This window comes from Episyrphus balteatus, chromosome 4 (genome assembly GCF_945859705.1).
Source record: "Episyrphus balteatus chromosome 4, idEpiBalt1.1, whole genome shotgun sequence".
NCBI lineage: Eukaryota > Metazoa > Arthropoda > Insecta > Diptera > Syrphidae > Episyrphus > Episyrphus balteatus.
Genome location: NC_079137.1, coordinates 9,988,907 through 10,007,875, shown reverse-complemented (window position 1 = coordinate 10,007,875; position 18,969 = coordinate 9,988,907). Strand labels below are relative to the sequence as shown.

The following is an 18,969-nucleotide window of genomic DNA, read 5'->3' as shown; positions in this document are numbered from 1 at the left end:
GGTCTTAAAGTCTCTATAATTTGAAGTTATTTAGCTTTTTGGTACTTTAAAGACAGCCTATCATTTTAAAGCATTTTTTTTAGAGGTCAATGTATGATTTGTTTTAAAGCAGGTATTTATTTTACTTTAGGACCCCAAGTTTCAAACTGAATATATTATATTTTTTTAATTCTCTGATATACATATTACAGTATCAGATAGAATTATTTTATTTGAACTAAAACTACTACACCATACTGCGTTATTTTCGTTAGGACCGCATCTATAAATTTTGAGATTTAATCTTCTTTGGAAAAGACTGACTGCATTCGACTATGATTTGATAACATTTTTTGATATTAATGTTAACGATATGGGATATATTGATACCATCATTAAATTAGGGTCTTAACATAAATATCGTATTGACTGACTTAAAACAAGCTTTTGGAAAAAAGTAAGTGTTGAAATTTTACAAACCATTTACTCTGAAAACTGAGTCAAAATGTGTTTTGCACTGAGACCTCTAATTTAATTAAGACAAATTTTATTTAATTTTTTCCAGTAAATCAAAGTTCCTCGAATGGCACAAAGCAAGAATTTAATCCAAAGCAAAAACACAAAATTTGACTAATTTTGTTTTAAGACCCCAAGCATCAATAATTCAATCAATCAGCAAACGTTTCGATATTACTTTAAGACCATATATCAAAACTTATTATTTTTACGACAGTTTGCAATTTAGTTTATAATTTTGATCTTAAATGCATGAAATGCACAAACACAATTATAAATGGTAAATGTGAGAAAATAGGGTCTTAACGCAAATTTTTGTAACTGAAAATGCAGAAACCACTTTTCAAACAATAATAATGCAATAGTTTATTTAGTCGACTTTAAAAAAATCAATCAAGAAAACGAAAAACAAAATATATATTTCATTAGGACATCTTTTGGTTTACACAATAATTGATCTACTGTTGAATTTAAAAACAAAAACTTCTCCAATGAAACACAAAATACCCGCCATCAATCCCAATCCCATAAATATCCAAATCCATTTCAAATCTTCAACTTTCAATGGTTGCAGCTTACGATCGAAACCAAATTTAAGTTTTCGAATTTTTCCAACACCAAGTAGCTCATAAAAAGCCTTCTTCATCCAGAAATCCAGCAAACCACTTGATTGTGTTTCCAAGATATGAAAATTTAAAATTTTCTTATAAATTGAATTTTCATTTATCGAACTTGCTGAGAAAATATTCTCCACAAGACACAATTCTTCAGACCAACGAAATATTTGTCTATTAAAGAATTTTTGTTGATTTTCATAAATCCTCCATTTGAGCTCGGGCACAGTGAAGGCATACTTGGTGTTTAAAGTGTCACGGAATCTCCCAAAAGTCACAAAATCACTTTCGCTAAGAAATAATTTTGAATGTTTTTCCACAAATTTAGGCTTCAATTGGTTCAAATAATCATCTAAATCTGATTTCATAATATAAATTTTTAGATCAGAGGATTTGAGGTCATCGAAGGATTTTATTACTTTTTTTCTTGGTGGATGGGTCATGAATGATTGAAGAAATGCATCATAAGAAGTGACCATTATAATTCCTAACAAAAAGATCAATGAATATATGATTTTTGTGCTACATGAGGTTTTTGGTACTTTAGGAAAAGACTGTCCAAGTATTCCACGAAAACAATCCATATTGAAGAAGAGTTTCCATGTGAATAAGTTCCAATTAGTAGCTGCTTCCAAGGAAATAGACAACAAAATGAATACCACTATTGTTAAAGCAAATACCTTCCAATGAAATACAAAAGCAAACACCTTATTGATGGGGATTTTATGTTCTACTGGAACCATTACGCCCCAGTTAGTAATGGTAAATGGATATGAAAACCATTCAATATTTTCGAGTTTTTTAGTTGCACCTGATATCTCAAAAGTTCCATCCAAAATACGCTGATGAATGTTGTAAGACGAGAGTGATGTGTTAACATTCGATGTGTTTAACCTAGCATTGTGCTTTTTGGCAAGCGTATTGAAGATATGCCCCACGTAACCTCCAATTATCGTATTGCCATTAGCAGATTTTGACACAATCACTGCTGGTTCTGGGCCTCCAAAAAGAATTGGCAATGTAATACCCTGAAGGTCCTTCATTCGATTTGGAAAAACCTGCAAATCATTTTTGTTCCAGATGATTTCTTCGATTTTGAAATTTCCGAAATTGTTGTAACTGTAGTAAGTTGAAGATTGCCCGAAGTTTTCAAAAACTGCAATAACATTCACCATTCTATTTTGCCAACAGAAATTGAAAACATTCTTCAGTTCTTCATCTTTTTTTGAAGAATTCTTCAACACAAAAATTGTCTTACAATGTCGAAGGTGTTGTAGATCTTCCAAAAGTCTCTGAAGAAATAATTGACTTGATTCAGTTTCCACAATAGTTAGGAGATTTTCATTGAATCTTTCCTTCAAGTAAAATGAAGACACTCCAGTTGTTAGAATTACTGGAATTTGAAGGGAACTTGTAATGCTTCGTATGAATTTGTCGTTGAAGTAAGATTCCTTGGATGATTTGAGGAGAAAAATAGTTTCAAAACGGTTGACTTTGTTAAGATTTTCGATTAAATTTATAAGCTTTGTGTTTAATTCGGCTTGTATTTTCAAAAATTCAGCAACAGAAAAAAGTAACATGACGAAAGCGACCCGACTTGTTGTAGAAATATTCATGACTGATAAGTATTTCTTTCGAATGTAAACATGAATCTAGCAGTTATTTATTTACAGGGTGTTTTTTGTTGATGGTTGATAAAGTTGCATGGAATTGTTCTGCTGACACGATTTGAATTTCTCTTGGTTATTTCTTCTAATATCCCAGTTTTTCAAAGTGATATTGCAGTTGAGCACGAAATAAATCTTGGTCTTCTAACCAAATATTTTGATACCTTTTCTTGGCCTTTGAAATGCCCTTAAACAAACTTCTTCATTCTTCTAAAGTTGGATTAAGTTAGCCTTGAAAACCTAGGTCACGCATGAAAATATGCACCCTGTATTATTTCCAACATCAACAAATCAAATTTACATAACTGAAATTTTATGGATTAGTTTGAATTTAATTAACTCTTTTCAGCCGATTTGTGTTTTTATTTATTTTGTCGGTAGGGTTAAGAATACCTTAGAAAAAATGGGTGATTTTACGTTTTCGATAAGTAGGGTCAATAATGCCATATAGTTGGCATTAATAATAAATGTAATAATTTTCATTGATTGTTTAAACAAGTGACATGATTTGTTTGATTGCTAATGTCACTTGAAATTTATGTGAGAAAAAATATACGGAAACAAATAATTCTCAAACAAAGGTGTTGTTTAAGTACTATAGAAGAAGAAACAAAGACAAAGTAGGTGTTTCATCTGCGAATATTTAAGTGTTTTTGAGATATGTTGCTACAAGAAATGTTGTTAGAAAATATTTTTTTATAGGGCCAGATGTTGCTGGATGAACTTTCGAAATATTGATTAAAGCTTTTCCCATTGAATTCTCAGTCGCATTATTATTTGAAGATAAAACCAAGTTCTGTGACTTGTTGTTTGTTGCTTAGTACTTTTTAAAGAACTGAAATAGACATGAACAATTAAACAACTTCGACTCATGCGGAAACAGTTGGAAAAGTAAATTATTATCAAATTAATTATTTATGCCGAACCATTAGGAACCTTAATTTTTTTAAATTATCCTTAAACTTTCCAAACGATAAATAATTATTAGCAGAAAAGAGTAAATTAAAAGAAAATTATTAATTTACAATGTCAATGAAATTGAAAAATTTTCCACCAAAACAAAAATCAATGTAAGTCTTTAGTAGTCATGAATTACAGTACAGTAAGTCAGTTTGCTTTTGCTCCAATAATAATTGCTGTTGAATTGTTGGCTTTCAAATTTGTCAACTTTGTTTAAACTATCAATAAAATTCAAAAACTTTGAATAAAATTCAGCGTCTGTTTTCAGCAAATCAGCTGCTTAATTTCCAAAACAAACACAAAACTGTTGATATTACTATTCATGGTAAGATATTCCGTTTGACTTCTGCTTCTCGCAGTTCGACTGAAAATACTGAAATTGCACTATTATTGCGAATGTTCAGGGCCGTCTTTAACTATCCTAGGGCCCTTGGGCACACGAGAATTTGGGGCCCTTTTGGAAAGTAAAATAAGTGCAATGGTTGGTGAAAAAGGCGAGCCAATATATCGTTCCATATAAAGTACTTAGCGTCTTTATTATTGGCAGGGGGCGCCAATAATACGTGCATTGAGACATCAATCGTTGCCACTGCCAATAATAACCCTGTATCCGTTATAAGTTTCAGTTTGAAGAATTGGAAAAAAGAGCTCAAACGGATTGATAGATTTGCTAAAAACTCGGTACAGACGATTTGTACGGATTTAACGGATCTCCAATATAAAGTTTTCGAGATATTGCAATTTTCTCAAAAACGGATAACGATTTTAGTTTGAAAAAAAAAAAACATGTAATGCTGCAAATAAGCCGCACTTTTGAAATAAGAAAAATATTTTTTTGGACCGTTATTAACGATACCTACTTGCCATAGAACCGATTTTTTAATGTAAACGACACAATCGATTTTAATGAAAATTTTGACATAAGAAAGGTTTATACTGATATTAAAATTAAGAAAACTTTTAAAAAAAATTATTTTTGGATTTAACAAAAAAATATTTTTTTTTGAAAAACAATTTTTTTAAGTTATTTAATGAATTTTATGTGTCAATCTTTAAATACGAGAGCAATTCAAATTAAAAAATGTTTGGGGTTGCCAACCATTGTACCATGGCGTTTTCCATTGAACCAAAACATTGATGTACCGTCGACGAGCCGGCAATAGTTTTTTCTTAAACGTTTTCCAACGGAAAAAGTATTGATGTTTTTTTGCCGACGAATTGATTCTTTTTTCGTCTTTTAATACGAATCTACACATATTTTTACACAAGCACTAAAAATTTGACAGTTTTGCAAACTTCAAACGAAATTATTATTTAAGGAAAAAGATAATGGAAGAGAATTCGTTGTTTTTATTATAATCCTAGCTACAGTGGAAAAAAAAGATATTTTTCTTGTTTTTTTTTTTTTTTAATAATTGTCTTATTTTTTGGAAAATTGAATTTTGGTTTGGTCGTTTGGATTTAGAATTTTGTCCACATAATTTGTTTTCATTTTGAAAACATATATTTTCCGTTTAGTAGAAAAAACTTTATTTGATTCTTTGGTTGCCATATAAAAACTAAAACTTTTTTGGTAGATGGTCTACCCGACAAAAATGTTTTGAGAATAAATGTGTGAGAGAAATTTTCGTTCCTTCGGGGCCCCCCTGAGAATGGGGGCCCTGGGCACGGGCCCCGTGTGCCCTTATGGTAAAGACGGCATTGCGAATGTTCATGTCAATAATTTGAGTCGGTAAATAACACTTAATGGCTAATTCATCATTTTTAAAATACAAAATATGTAACCATATCTAATTGTATTGCTTGCCATGCGCTTATAAGGAAGATTAATTGCACTTCATGTATTCTTGCATGTCTTTGGGACATTACAATATCAGTATGTGAAATATTTGAATAAGTTTTAAAATGATCATTTGTATATTTCTGCCTTATAATGCTGCAATCGCTCTAAAAATTTCTTTTTAGACGCCATTTTATGGTATACTTTAAGGTTTATCTCAGCCGAATGACTAAATAACAGCTAAAACTGACAAGTCGCAAGTTCAAGCTTATTAATCAATGCTAGTTGGCTAAATTAGATTTCAGCTGATACTAGTTAATTACTAACCAGATTAAAAATCTCAGCTGAATCAGATAAAAGTACATCTGCTGAATGACAAAATCTATGCTTAATCTATAAAAAATAAAAAACACTGAAAGATGGCTGGAACATGTAAATCACAACAAAGTCTTAAATTTCAGTCCTAACTTGTAATTTTTTGTTCTGTTGAATTATAAAATAACAGCTGAATTTCTAATTTATAGACTATAAACTGGTAAACCGAAGCTCAAGTATTATAGACAAAACTAGTAACTTGTGCTGAATTTTTTAAATCACAACTAAAAATCGCTACTTAAGCTGAATTGCTTAATCTTAGCTGAATTCGATAAATACGATAAAATCTCTTGAAATTGGTGGAGTGCATACACGACAAGTAAATCACAGTTGAAATGATTGTTCGCAGCTGAATATTTTTTATTGAATCGGAGCTGAAAAGTACAGCAAGACAATCTCTGCAAAAAACCTCACTTGAAACGCCAAATTACCACTGAAAGTGCTAAATGACTGAAAAATATAAGCTAAATTGCTTAGCTGACTAAAAATAGATTGTCCGCCAGATTAAACCATGGTCTGCTATTCTTTTAAAAAAGACAAATTCATTTAATTTCCACATTTTTGATTTAGTTTTTAATTTCATCATCATTTTAATTTATCATGTCAAAGACGATTGAGTAACTAAACTTGATATCAATTAATAAATTATTTTAAACGTTTTTAAATTTAATTTATATCTCTGGCTCAATTTCTATTAACCGTGGATAATTGATTTAACTCTCATTTTCCAGATGCTAGCAAACCAAAAAAAAAAAAAAAAAGCTTCTCGAGTCTCCAATGGTCAATGCACTTTCAATGGAATTAAATAGAAGCACACACAAAAACTAAATTGTTAACAACAACAAAAAATTTCCTTATTGTTGATGAGGGGTTGTTGCATAAAAATCTTGTTTTAGCACAAACGAAAAAAAACTTTAGCTTTGTTATGGTATTGTGCACTTGTTGATGGCAACACAACAAAAAAAGCAAACATTGAAAAAAAAAACCAACTAGTGGCACGTGAATTCTGTTTTCTATGTTGATGCAGTAGTATCTTGTAACTGACAGAGTCTTGCCATTCAGTGGCAGAATACAAAAAAAAAAACTAATAAAAGCATTAAAGTGAGACCATTATACTGTTGGTAGCTTGTAATTACAATAATTGCTTAATAAATGCACAATTTTAAATTGAAAATGTCGTGTTTGCTTTTTTTTTATTTACTTTGTTTAGTGTTTTTTTTTCTTCTTCTTCTGTTTTGTTTTGAATCTAATCTAATTGGTATTAATTAATAATGCTGTATTTGAGCCCTCAAATGGATGATGATCAATGTAGTTGATAAAAAATTTAAAAGGTTTAGTCGTGATTTTACATGAAAATAGATTTATCATGCCTGCGGAGACTGATAAATGATTATAATTTAAAACAACATTGAATGCAAATTCTTTTAAAATGTGGATAATTGTTGTAAAATGTATAGGATAGACACGCCCTTAATAATAATATTTTCCATATGAAAAAAAGATTTTTACTCACGGATTTGCATTTGAATTGATAACAATATATTAGATCCTATTCTATCTCATGAATTCAGAAATGTGATAAGTACCTGTAACTTTCATGTAAACTTTTTTGTTTCCTTTACTCAGCTGAATTGTAAAATTCCATATAAAACTCTCAGCTGAATTCCTTAACTAAAGCTGAATTTGATAAAATTCTACTTAGGCTGGTAAAGAACAATTAATTGTAGCCGAAAATTTGAGTTGAAACTCTCAGATAAGGCTCTGAGCTGAATTGCTAAATTAAAGCTGAATTGTATTAAATACTACTGAAGCTGGTAACGGACAGCCGGAACTGATTAGTCATAGCCCAAGATGGTAAATGCAGAGTGGTTAATCTTTGCTGAATATCTGTGTCACAGGGTAAAAAATATTTGTCCCTCAAAAAGTCTATTCGAGTGGACTTGCCCTAGTGCAGCTTTATGTTGTATCGAGACCTTTGAATTGATCTTAATAGGGTGACCAGATCCTTTCCCAACTTTCTGATATGAATACATACAACTAAGCGATGAGAAGAATGAAGCGTTAGTTAAACCTTGTCTCTAGTATTCTCAAGTCGATTTTCACATGTTAGACGTCATTTCCACTGTCCTAGCATTTTGGCAGTAAGGGCTATTCCTCGCAAGAAGAGGATAGTACTCGGAAACTAGGTCACTCATTTTCTATGTTTTTTGTAAAATTCTAACACGCCTTCAGCCATTAAAAAATAATTAAGTTATAATTTTTAAAAGCTCTTCCTTTATCTATTGTATTGATTTGTTTCTAATGGAGAAAATACAACGAAAACCATTTGACACTTGGGGCGGAAATCCTTGAAAAAATACTTTTAAAATTTTAAGATATTGGGTGTTCAATATGGATGGTGAAAATTTTCGCTGAATTGCCAGATCACTGCTGAAAATCTTGGCTGAATTACTAAATCACAGCCGAAGATCGGTAAATTTAGTAGTAAATAGTTCGCAATTTTTCGTGGAAACTTTTAAAACTTTAAGATATAGGGTGTTCAATATGGATGGTGAAAATTTTAGCTGAATTGCCAGATCACTGCTGAAAATCTTGGCTGAATTACTAAATCACAGCCGAAGATCGGTAAATTTAGTAGTAAATAGTTGGCAATTTTTCGTCGAAACTTTTAAAACTTTAAGATATAGGGTGTTCAATATGGATGGTGAAAATTTTAGCTGAATTGCCAGATCACTGCTGAAAATCTTGGCTGAATTACTAAATCACAGTCGAAGATCGGTAAATTTAGTAGTAAATAGTTGGCAATTTTTCGTCGAAACTAGACCAAATCCCAGCTGAATTGCTTAAACAGAGTTCAAAATTAAAGCTGAAAATAGTAACTGAAATATTTAAGCATACCAAGATACTGAAATCGTATTGAAAGGTGGTTTATCTCAGCTAAAACCGGTAAGAAACAGATAGATACTTCAGCTGAATTGCTTAGTCATTGGTAAACTGCTGTCGAAACAATGTCTGCTAAAAATAGCAGATAAATCAATCTAAGCATAAGGCATGAGCATAAGCTGAATTGCTTAATTTGAGCTGAATTTGATAAATATGACCGGAACTGATAAATCTTTATCGAAAAATGCAAAACGGAAAAGTTTAAAAATAACAAAAATTCAAAAGATTTTAAAAGCTCTATAAACTCCTAAAAAAGCAAACACAAATTTGAAGAATGTAACTACAAGGAGCTGTTACAAAGAAATCACTCTTTAAGAACTAAGGCAAATGCCTGAAATAACACCCTGTATTTCCAAGGAATTTATTGAAATTCCATTTTAAAATCGAAAATTTCTATAAAAAGTTCAAATAGTATTTCAGTCATGAAATATCCTCCTGCAAGTATTACTGCCTTCGTTGCAATACTATTTGCTGCTGAATTATTGGCAACTAAAACTAAATTTAATTTAAAGTTTTTCAATTTCATCCAACATCTTAATAAAGCCGAGCACTTTGAAAGTATATTTCTTCTACAAACAACCAAGGAACTTCATCTTGATGACAAATTTATACGAAAAATTACAACTTCACTTGATACTCCAGTGATTCTGTCAACTGAAGCAACTTCATTTTACTTGAAAGGCGAATTCAATGAAAATCTTCTTACTATAGTCAAGTTTAATTCAAGTGATTTAATTCTCCATCAGCGACTTGGAGCGTATCTTCAACATCTTCGACATTGCAAGACAATTTTTGTGCTGAAGAATTCTTCAAGAAATGATGCAGAACTGAGAAGTGTTTTCAATTTCTGCTGGCAGAATAGAATGGTAAATGTTATTGCAGTTTTTCAAAATTTCTGGATTTCTTCGGCATACTACAGTTATAATTGCTTTGAAGAGTTAAAAGTTGAAGAATTCATTTGGAAGAACAAAGAAACAAGAAGAATTTTTTCAGATTGCATGAGAAATCTTCAGGGTACTGTATTGCCAGTTCTTTTTGGAGGATCAGAACCAGGATTAATCATTTCAAAAAACACTCATCGCGATACTAAAATTGGTGGTTATATGGGGCATATATTTAATGCTCTTGCTAAGAAACACAACGCCAAATTGAATACTTCTAATGTCAACACGTTACTTACAACCTTGGAAATTCGTGAGCTTGTTTCGAATGGAATAATTGAGATATCCGGTGCTTATCCTACATATCCAGACAAGCATTCTTCATACCCATACATTTTTTTCGATTGGGGTCTGATGCTACCCATTGAACAAAATATACCAATCTATAAAGTTTTTGGCCTTGTTTTTTATTGGAAAGCTTTTCTTTTAACAATCATTGCATTTATATTTCTTTCTGCAACACTTGCAATAGCTGCTAAGTTCTTAGGACCCTATCAGTCTTTTTGTTTTTATACACGTGATATTGTCTTCAACTTGGAATGTTTTCGTGGAATACTTGGACAGTCATTTGCTGGAGCTCGACGAGCCTCGTGCAGTAAAAAAATCATCTACTCACTGATCTTCTTGTTGGGAATTATAATGGATACTTTTTTCGATGCATTTCTTCAATCATTCATGACGGAACCTCCAAAAGAAAAGTTCATCAAATCATTCGACGATGTTCTATCATCTGGATTAAAAATTAAATTAGTGAAGAATGAATTAGATCTGTTTTTAAAATTGAGGACAGATTTAGATCAAAGGTATTTCAGCATCTTCGAAGTTGAGTCTAATCTAGTTAATTTTCAAAAATTTCGTGAAACTTTAAATACTAGTAATGCATTTGCAGTAAATAGTGGCAAGTGGAAAATTTTTGAACAACAACAAATTTTCTTTGGTTATCAATTGTTTCGTTGGTCTGAAGAATTGATTTTCAGACAAAATGTACCGTCAGTAATTGCTTTGAATGAAAATTCTATTTATCGAAATATATTAAATAGCCTTTTGCTGGATCTACAATCAGCTGGTTTGATCGAATTTTGGACAAAAAGAGCATTTTATGAGTTAATTGATGTTGGAAAAATTTCAAAATTAAATTTCACAAGTAAATCGAAGCTTAGATCGATGAAAGTTGAAGATTTGAAATGGATTTGGATGTTAATGGGTGTGGCATTGATAGTTGCTACTTTGTGTTTAATTGGAGAAGTGTGTATTTTTAAGTGGAAAAATTGGTAAAATATTGTTATTTTAATTGTTATTTTACACATTTTAATTGTCAAATAAAATTAACTTAAAAATTAGTTCAATTTTTGATTCGTTCGGAAAGTAATTTGCAAAAAAAACTGGAACAATGCGAAAAATGAAACCAACAATTGTTCGTTCTTGTTGATTCTCATACATTTGAGTGACCTCTTTTTACATATGAAAATGTTGTTTTTTCGTGTTTCTAAAAGAGGAGTGTATTTTTAATGCCCAACAAATCATCAAAAAAGAGTTCTTCATTTAGGTTCTAAAGCTAACATTATCAAGTTTATAGAATAATCTATTATAACGACCTAAATGCCAAAGTACAACAAAATCCTTTTTTCTTATATTTTTTCGAGGTACAAACAGTACCAATCTAGTTAAAATTTTGACAGATTTAATTTTTAATCTCAAGTTTGCATCAAAATTTATAAAAAATAATTAAATATTTGTATCGGCAATTCGTTAAAGAAAGGACAAAATTATTCGTTCTTTCTGATTCTCACACATTTAAGTGACCCTATTTTTACCTTGAATTGTGTCATTTTTTTAATTTCTGGATATTTCACCAAAGGCTTTACTTTTATCAGAGACCAAGCAAGTGCACTACAAAGTGTCAAAAAGTTCTCAAATGTTACCGGTTAAGATAACAAAACTCTGAATCTGTTAAGGATTGATCAATTGAGAAGCCCCCATTTTTGAATTTTAAATGTTTATTGAACTAAAATCAGGTTCCTTAGTTTCTGCATTGAGATAAAAATATGTTGCTCCAAGCCAAAAAATTTTAACTTCTTCCCAGAACTTCAACGATTTGAAACTAAATACTCGTGTGTAAATTTTCTAAATTTTATAACCAACACAAATGGTTTTTTTCATCAAATTACCACTATCCATCTTTGTTCTTGTTGTATTTTTTTGTTTATTTTTTTTTTTTTTTTGCAAATAAGAATAAACAATTCAATTGGAATCTCATGTATCTGAACAAGCAATCCGCTAGTAATTTAGTATCTTGATCATGACTATAGAGGTCTCCACAAGGTACACATACACACACAAACCTAATCAATCCACCTTACCCCAAATGGGGTGCGGCTTTATGTATTTCTATTTTTTTTTTTTTTATTAATAAATTGCCATCAAAGCGGATCTATTCGAGAAATCTATTCCAAAATATATATAAAAAAAAAGGAACAGCTTTTTAGCAAAGGCGAATAAAATCGACACAAACCGGTAAGTCACTAATAAGTTTTATGCTTGCCGGCTATAATAATATTCCATCCAAATAGCTGTAATTTCTGACATTCGCGCAATTTTCGTTCCTTTGTTCCGAATTGGTAGTTAAAGTATTGGTCGAAAGAGACCCAAACCAAACCAAAAAATAATAACAGTAATAAAAGCCGGCCATAACATAATAACGACCAAAATGCCCCACAATAAGATACAAAAAAATATAATCAAGGCCATACCCTACCCAATTGTATTGTGTCGTTGTCTCTCGGGTGTGCAGGGTGCTGTTGCTGGTAGATGGTATTGTAGTTTCGGAACTATAACCTCAAGCCAGTTGGAATCTCTTACAGTTCGGCGGAGCGCGCACTTTCTGTTGGATCTATTACTTTATTGTCTTCGGATGTCAGCGATAAAGATCGCCGACGAAAGAAACAATAAAAACCGCACAAACGGCCTTTAAGGAAAAAGATACCTTTCCTAGCACCACCATGAACCACCTCCTCACTGGGTTGTTCTCCGAAATGACTGAATCAGATCGGTTTTTTTCTTGTATTCTTCTATAAAAAAAGAGATGGAATAACTTCTTCTTAGTTATAAAGGTTTGGCACGGGTCGAAATTTCTCCTTCTATCTGAAAGTTACTGCGCGCGGTCCCCGAGGGAGAAAAGACAATGAAAACAAGAGTTTTTCTTGAGCTTTACAACAAAGGATAGATGGCGCGGTGGGTCGTAAACAAATTTTCAATGGTGCAATGTTGGACACATTGTTTTGAGCATCCATACAGTAGCCCTCGAGGCTACTGTTTATTCTTTTATTTTTATATATATTTTTTTGAGATTTATGGTTAAAAGAGTGCATCGTTTGGGAAGCAGAAAAGGAATTCAATAATCCCATATATAACCTATATAAATGAGCATAATGTATATTTTGTGTGGAGTGTTTTTTTTTCCATTGAATTTGGACAAAAGTGTAGAAATGCATGAAAGCGTATATATGCGTAACTTTTTGTCTCGAGGGAGATACCTTTAGGCTTACAAAGACTTGAAGACTTTTTTTTTTGTAGATCTTGTGGAGAGCAAAATGATTTTAAAGTTATGATAAAATTGATATTTATATCAATTTGGAATTTTGATGACATTTGTATTGGGATATTGAATTCGGTAATGGAGGTGGGGGATGTTGATATTTATTTTTTGGTTACCAAAAAGAGAAATTAAAGACCACGGAAGAAGATAAAGACAAACTTGAAAAAAAAAAAACTGAATGGAAATCAGTCTTTTATGCCAGTTTTTCCGCAATGAAATCAACGCATAGGAAAAAATTGTTTGTTCTTGTTGATTCTTATACATTTGAGTAACCCCATTTGCTTAAGAAAAGTGGAAAATAGTTTTCATGCACAAGGAACCATCTAAGAAGAATTCTTTACAGAGGTTCTTTACCTAACGGTACCAAATTTATTATAAAAATTTTTAATATACTGGCCAAAAATAGCTCAAACAATTGTTTTTAGGTAATTTAGTACAATTTTCAAACTCAATTTCCATAAATTTTGGGTTAAGTTTAAAATGTCAAAATATTAGCTAATGTTAGATTTTTAATCTTAAGATTTATGTACATTAAAAGTTATTAAAAGAACCAGCTTTATGTTAATTTTTTTCCAAAAAAAAATTAACTGAACCAAGAAATCACTCGTTCTTGTTGATTCTCATACATTTAAGTGACACTTTCTTACATTAGAAAAATTCGCTTTTTTTATTTCTTACAGTGGAAATTATTTTGAATGACCAACAAACCGTTAGAAAAGACTTCTTTACTGCAAATCTTTAACTGGCTAGCGAGAATATTATTATATAATCTTTTATAACAAGTTCAAATCCATGAAGAAACAACTCAAGCGAACTTTTTCAATGTTATTTTAAGGTCCCAACTTACTGAAATTTTAAAGTCCTGGAGTCGATAATATTAAAATTTAAATCTGCATCAAAATTTTAAGTAAAACTTCTTTTTATTTCAGTTTATCTTGAAAGAAATAAAATCAGAAGCAAAAATTGTTCGTTCTTGTGAGTGACCTCTTTTTAAATAGTAAAATTTCGGTTTTTTTTTTGCTTTTACAGTGAAGAATGGTTTTAATACACAACACGAAAATATTTCTTCGTTAAGGCTTTAAGGCTAACAGCGTCAATTTTACCGAATATTCTTTATTATAAAGCCAAAATCCGTTCAAAATATTCCAAAACATATTGTTTTAGAGTTATTTCTTCGAATTTATAGTATCAAACTAATTTTATTTTGACAGACTGGAATTAAAAATGTCAAAATAAAAATCTACAGGATTCTTTCTTACGGTGTGCATCAAAATTTCTCAAAATAATTAAACTTAAGTTTTTGAATTCTTGAAATCGCAGGGACAAATTGTTTGTTCTTGTTGATTCTCACACATTTGAGTGACCCTATTTTCACGTCCCATTATGTTGTTTTCTTCTTTTTCTTGCAGCAATGGGTGAAATAAACAATCAGAGAACAAAAGAATTCCGAAATAAAGAAGAATAGGTCAGGTAAAAAATTATTGTAAAAATGAAGACAATAAAATTAAACCTAAGATTTTCACTTTTGAAATGAAAAATTCTGCAAAAAACTACTCATTCAAACAGCAATTTTATAACACCTTATCTGCCAACAAGATTTTAAATTATTGACAAAAAAAAAAAAAACAAAAAAATGTTTAACAAATTTTCTAGCGCGCAATGTCCACACATAAAATTACAATAATTACATTAAAATCAATTTTCTTCATCTCTCGCGGTTATCAGCAGTGTGGCGGCACAAAGTTTCTATGTACAACAACGACCGACGCGGCGCGTCACTAAATTTCAATTTTTCAATTTTTATGCGGAAAAATCTATTAAGAAACAAAAAACAAAAAAAAAAAACATCAGCCTCTCAATCAAAACGGTTTATTATTATTATTCGACGAGATAGTAGACATTTTCAAGTGCTCTCAGGTGTTCTTAACAACTCGTTGTCGTATACTCGTCATCATCGTCGCGTCGTCTTTTGCCTTGTCTTCAATCGTCCAGCTTGTCAAAAAAGTCAAGACCCCATGGCAGCTAACACGCATCATCAGGCAAAGCAAACCGTCATCGTCATCACAAAACACTCATCATCATCATCATCATCTACAAAACAGCGTTCGTTCGTTCATTTGATTCACGCATACGATTTACGCGTCGCATCACTAAATCCAAAACGTCACCTGTCAATAGCTTCTCAAGAGTGTGCGCCTTTGGCAAACACACCACACATCACATCGGTAACCAACCAACACCAAACGCACATTGGACACATATAAAATTCGTCGTCTTCGAATATATAGTTGCAAGATGGCAAAGACTGGTGACAACAAGAGGGAGAGAGAAGTCGTAGCGCCATTTGTACGCGCATAAAATCTTTAATAAATCACCAAGACCAACGAAGTTAAGAAAAAAAAAATATTCACCTGCACTTGCGTTTGTGCACGGTGAGGTGGTTATTGTAATTAAAATGAAGCAACTTACTCGTGCATGACTTAGAAGACCAAACCAATAGCAAGAGGCATAAATTGGCTATCAAATGCAGGACATAAACCACATAAACTATAAGTTATGTGTGTTTGTGTGTCTTGATGGGGCAAGTATATCTAAGTTTATAGATATGCGTTGTGCGTGTGCAACAACGGCAACTACTATCTAATAAATTACTGACAAAAAAATAAGTTGAAAACCATAGACCGGTATGTAACGTGATATGAAGCAAAATATAGATACAAAGAGAGAGAGAGAGAGAGAGAGAGAGAGAGAGAAAGAAAGAAAGAAAGAAGAAAAAAAGAGATTTTGCAACATCAGCTGCAGCACACGAACTGCATCACATCATCATCACCAGTGGCAGGGGCAACCACACGTTAAGGTACATATAAAAGTACAACAGGAGTGGCGGCATCTCTTCTTGTTTTCACTTATAACATTTAGAGAGTCAGGACTTGGGGACACAATAATTGTGGGTTCCCAAGATGATTTTAAGTTGCCAACTACTTCTTTGATTTCTCAATTAAATTTTCCAAATCAGACCCATGTTTTCCATCAAAATATTTAACACTTGTTTATCCTAAGTCCCACCTTTTGTCGGAAGAAATCGAGTACCTAGAAGAAATTGATCGTTCTTGTTGATTCTCATGCATTCGAGTCACCTTTTTTCATATGGCGAAAATATATTTTTCTCATTACTTACAGTGAAGAGCAGTTTTTAATATTCAAAGGCTAGAGGAACCAATTGTATCAAAAAGTATTTAATAGCAAGCTTAAATTCGCCAAAAACTGCCCAAATGTCTTTTTCTACTGTCATTTTATGCAATTAATCGTCTCAATTCTACTTAAAATTTGACTGATTTGTGTTTAAAATATTATAATATTGATCTTCAATTTCCTATCTTTAGAATATCGCAAAAATTTTGCATGAAAATGTGCTTTTTGTCACAGATTTCCTCGAAAGACATCAAACCAAGAAAAAATTGTTCGTTCTTGTTGATTCTCATGCATTTGAGTGACCCTTTTTTGTATAGCAAAATTTCTTTCAGTTAACAGAATTTTGTGTAATCAAGTAACCATCAAAGAAGACTTCGTTATTAATATTTGGTGGCTAGTAGAACTACTGTATCAATAAAATTTAATGACAAGCTTATAAATCCACCAAAAATCGCTCAAATAGTTTTTTTTATCTCTTCATGGTCCAACATCTAATTAATTTTTGACATTCTTGAAATCAGAATCTGTAAATATTAATCTTCAGTTTTCTATCTTGCAACTTCCGTCAAAATTTGTCATGCAAATGTGCAATTTGTCTCAGTTTTCCTTGAAAGAAATCAAACCAAAAGGAGAAATTGTTCGTTCTTGTTGATTCTCATGCATTTGAGTGACCCTTTTTTGTATGGAGAAATGTTGTTTTTCTTATTTCTAACAATAAAGAATAGTTTTTGTGCACAACAAACCATCACAGCCTACGTATTTTTTACGAATCTTTAACTAACGGTACCAACTTATAACCATTTCAACTTAATTTCAGAAAATAAGGACGATTGGAATGAACCTTTGTTGGCAACCATATTGACATTACTAGCAAATCTATTAGTCTGCTCATCGATGGTGCAAATAAATTTGTTTCAACAGAAAACAGAAGAAGAAGAGAAAAAAAAAAACCCCTACCGGTCTCAGACAAAAACTAGTAAATAATGGAAAGATGTGCTTAAACCACAACACAAAGTATAAGTGAAAAAAAAAGCAAATAGAAAAGGAGGGGGAACAGCAACATGCGGGTACTTACCATCAGATTTGATATCAGAAAATGTTGCTGACACACAGGAAGCACAAAAGACAAACCATCAACAACAACAAACAACAACAACAATCTAACAAATAATGTTACCTACCGAAACACACAAGCAGAAGGAAGAAAAACTTGTTAACAGATTTGATTTAGCCAACGGCGACTAACAATCACTTTGATGATGATCAGGAGAAGTTTTTCCTGCTATCAATTTGCATAGAAAGAAATAAAATTAAAATGAAAAAAAAAACGTATATAAACAAACTTGTTGCAGAGGATAAAATGGATGGGGTTTCCATGGATCATCTTCAAGTATTTAATGTTTAGGCAAGAAAAAACAGCTTGACTCATTATCCTTAGATGAGTAATGAGAGACTTAAAAAAAACAAAAAACAAAAGAATGATGGGTTTGGTTGTGTTGTGTATTTATATGAATTTACTTGTGAGGTCATGCTGTAAAAAAAGAACTGATTGACCTCAAGATAATAACAGAAAACCTGTCATCAAAATTAAATTTATGGGGTCAAGTTTCCTGAACCTTTTTTCACGAACAAGTTTAAGTCTCGCAAAGCCTTCAGGCTTGTTGAAATAAATCGATTCAAAAAACACATAATTAAAGAAGAAAAGTGCTTTTATTAAATTCATTCAAAAAAAAAAAAAAACACACATCAAGAAATCTTTATCTAGATAAACATTATTCCCCGACAATTTCCCTCCCATTTTTCCATTTAAAAATACAAATTTCCCCAATAAAACAGAAAATAGATACCGCCAATGCCATAGCAACCAATATCCAAAGCCATTGTAAATCTTCAACTTCCATTTGTCTTGGTTGCATCTCGTCAACAATATTTACCTTCTTAATTCTTCCAATATCAATCAACTCATAAAATACTCGTCTTTTCCAAAAATCCATCAAACCAGTTGCTTGCATTTCTAAAATATGTGAATTCAATACATTTTTGTAAATAGAATTTTCATTAATAGTAAATGTAACTAAAACATTTTTTAACAAATTCATTTCGTCAGACCAACGAAATCGTTGATATCCAAAGAAAATTTGTTGATTTTTGTAGATTTCCCATCGGCCACTATAAACTGTAAAAGCTTGTTTAGTATTCAGCGAGTCTTGTAATTTTGTATAATTTTCTTCATCGGGATCCAATTTAAATAGTTTTTCATACTTTTTCATAAAATCCGGTTTTAATTTCCACAAATAATCGTCGACATATTTTTTCAATGCAAACAGTTTTAATCCTGAAGACTGTAAATCTTCAAAGGTTCTTATTACTTGTTCTTTGGGAGGTTCGGTCATAAGAGACTGAAGAA

General features: G+C 31.5%; 1 protein-coding gene across 1 annotated transcript; it reads right to left on the bottom strand.

The window, feature by feature from the left end:
- Positions 1–919: 919 nt before the first annotated feature.
- Positions 920–4,125, bottom strand: LOC129919922 (uncharacterized). Its single transcript, XM_056001030.1, has one exon. The coding sequence runs from the start codon at positions 2,723–2,725 to the stop codon at positions 938–940; it is 1,788 nt and encodes a 595-aa protein (XP_055857005.1). The 5' UTR covers positions 2,726–4,125; the 3' UTR covers positions 920–937.
- Between the last annotated feature and the right edge of the window lie 14,844 nt (positions 4,126–18,969).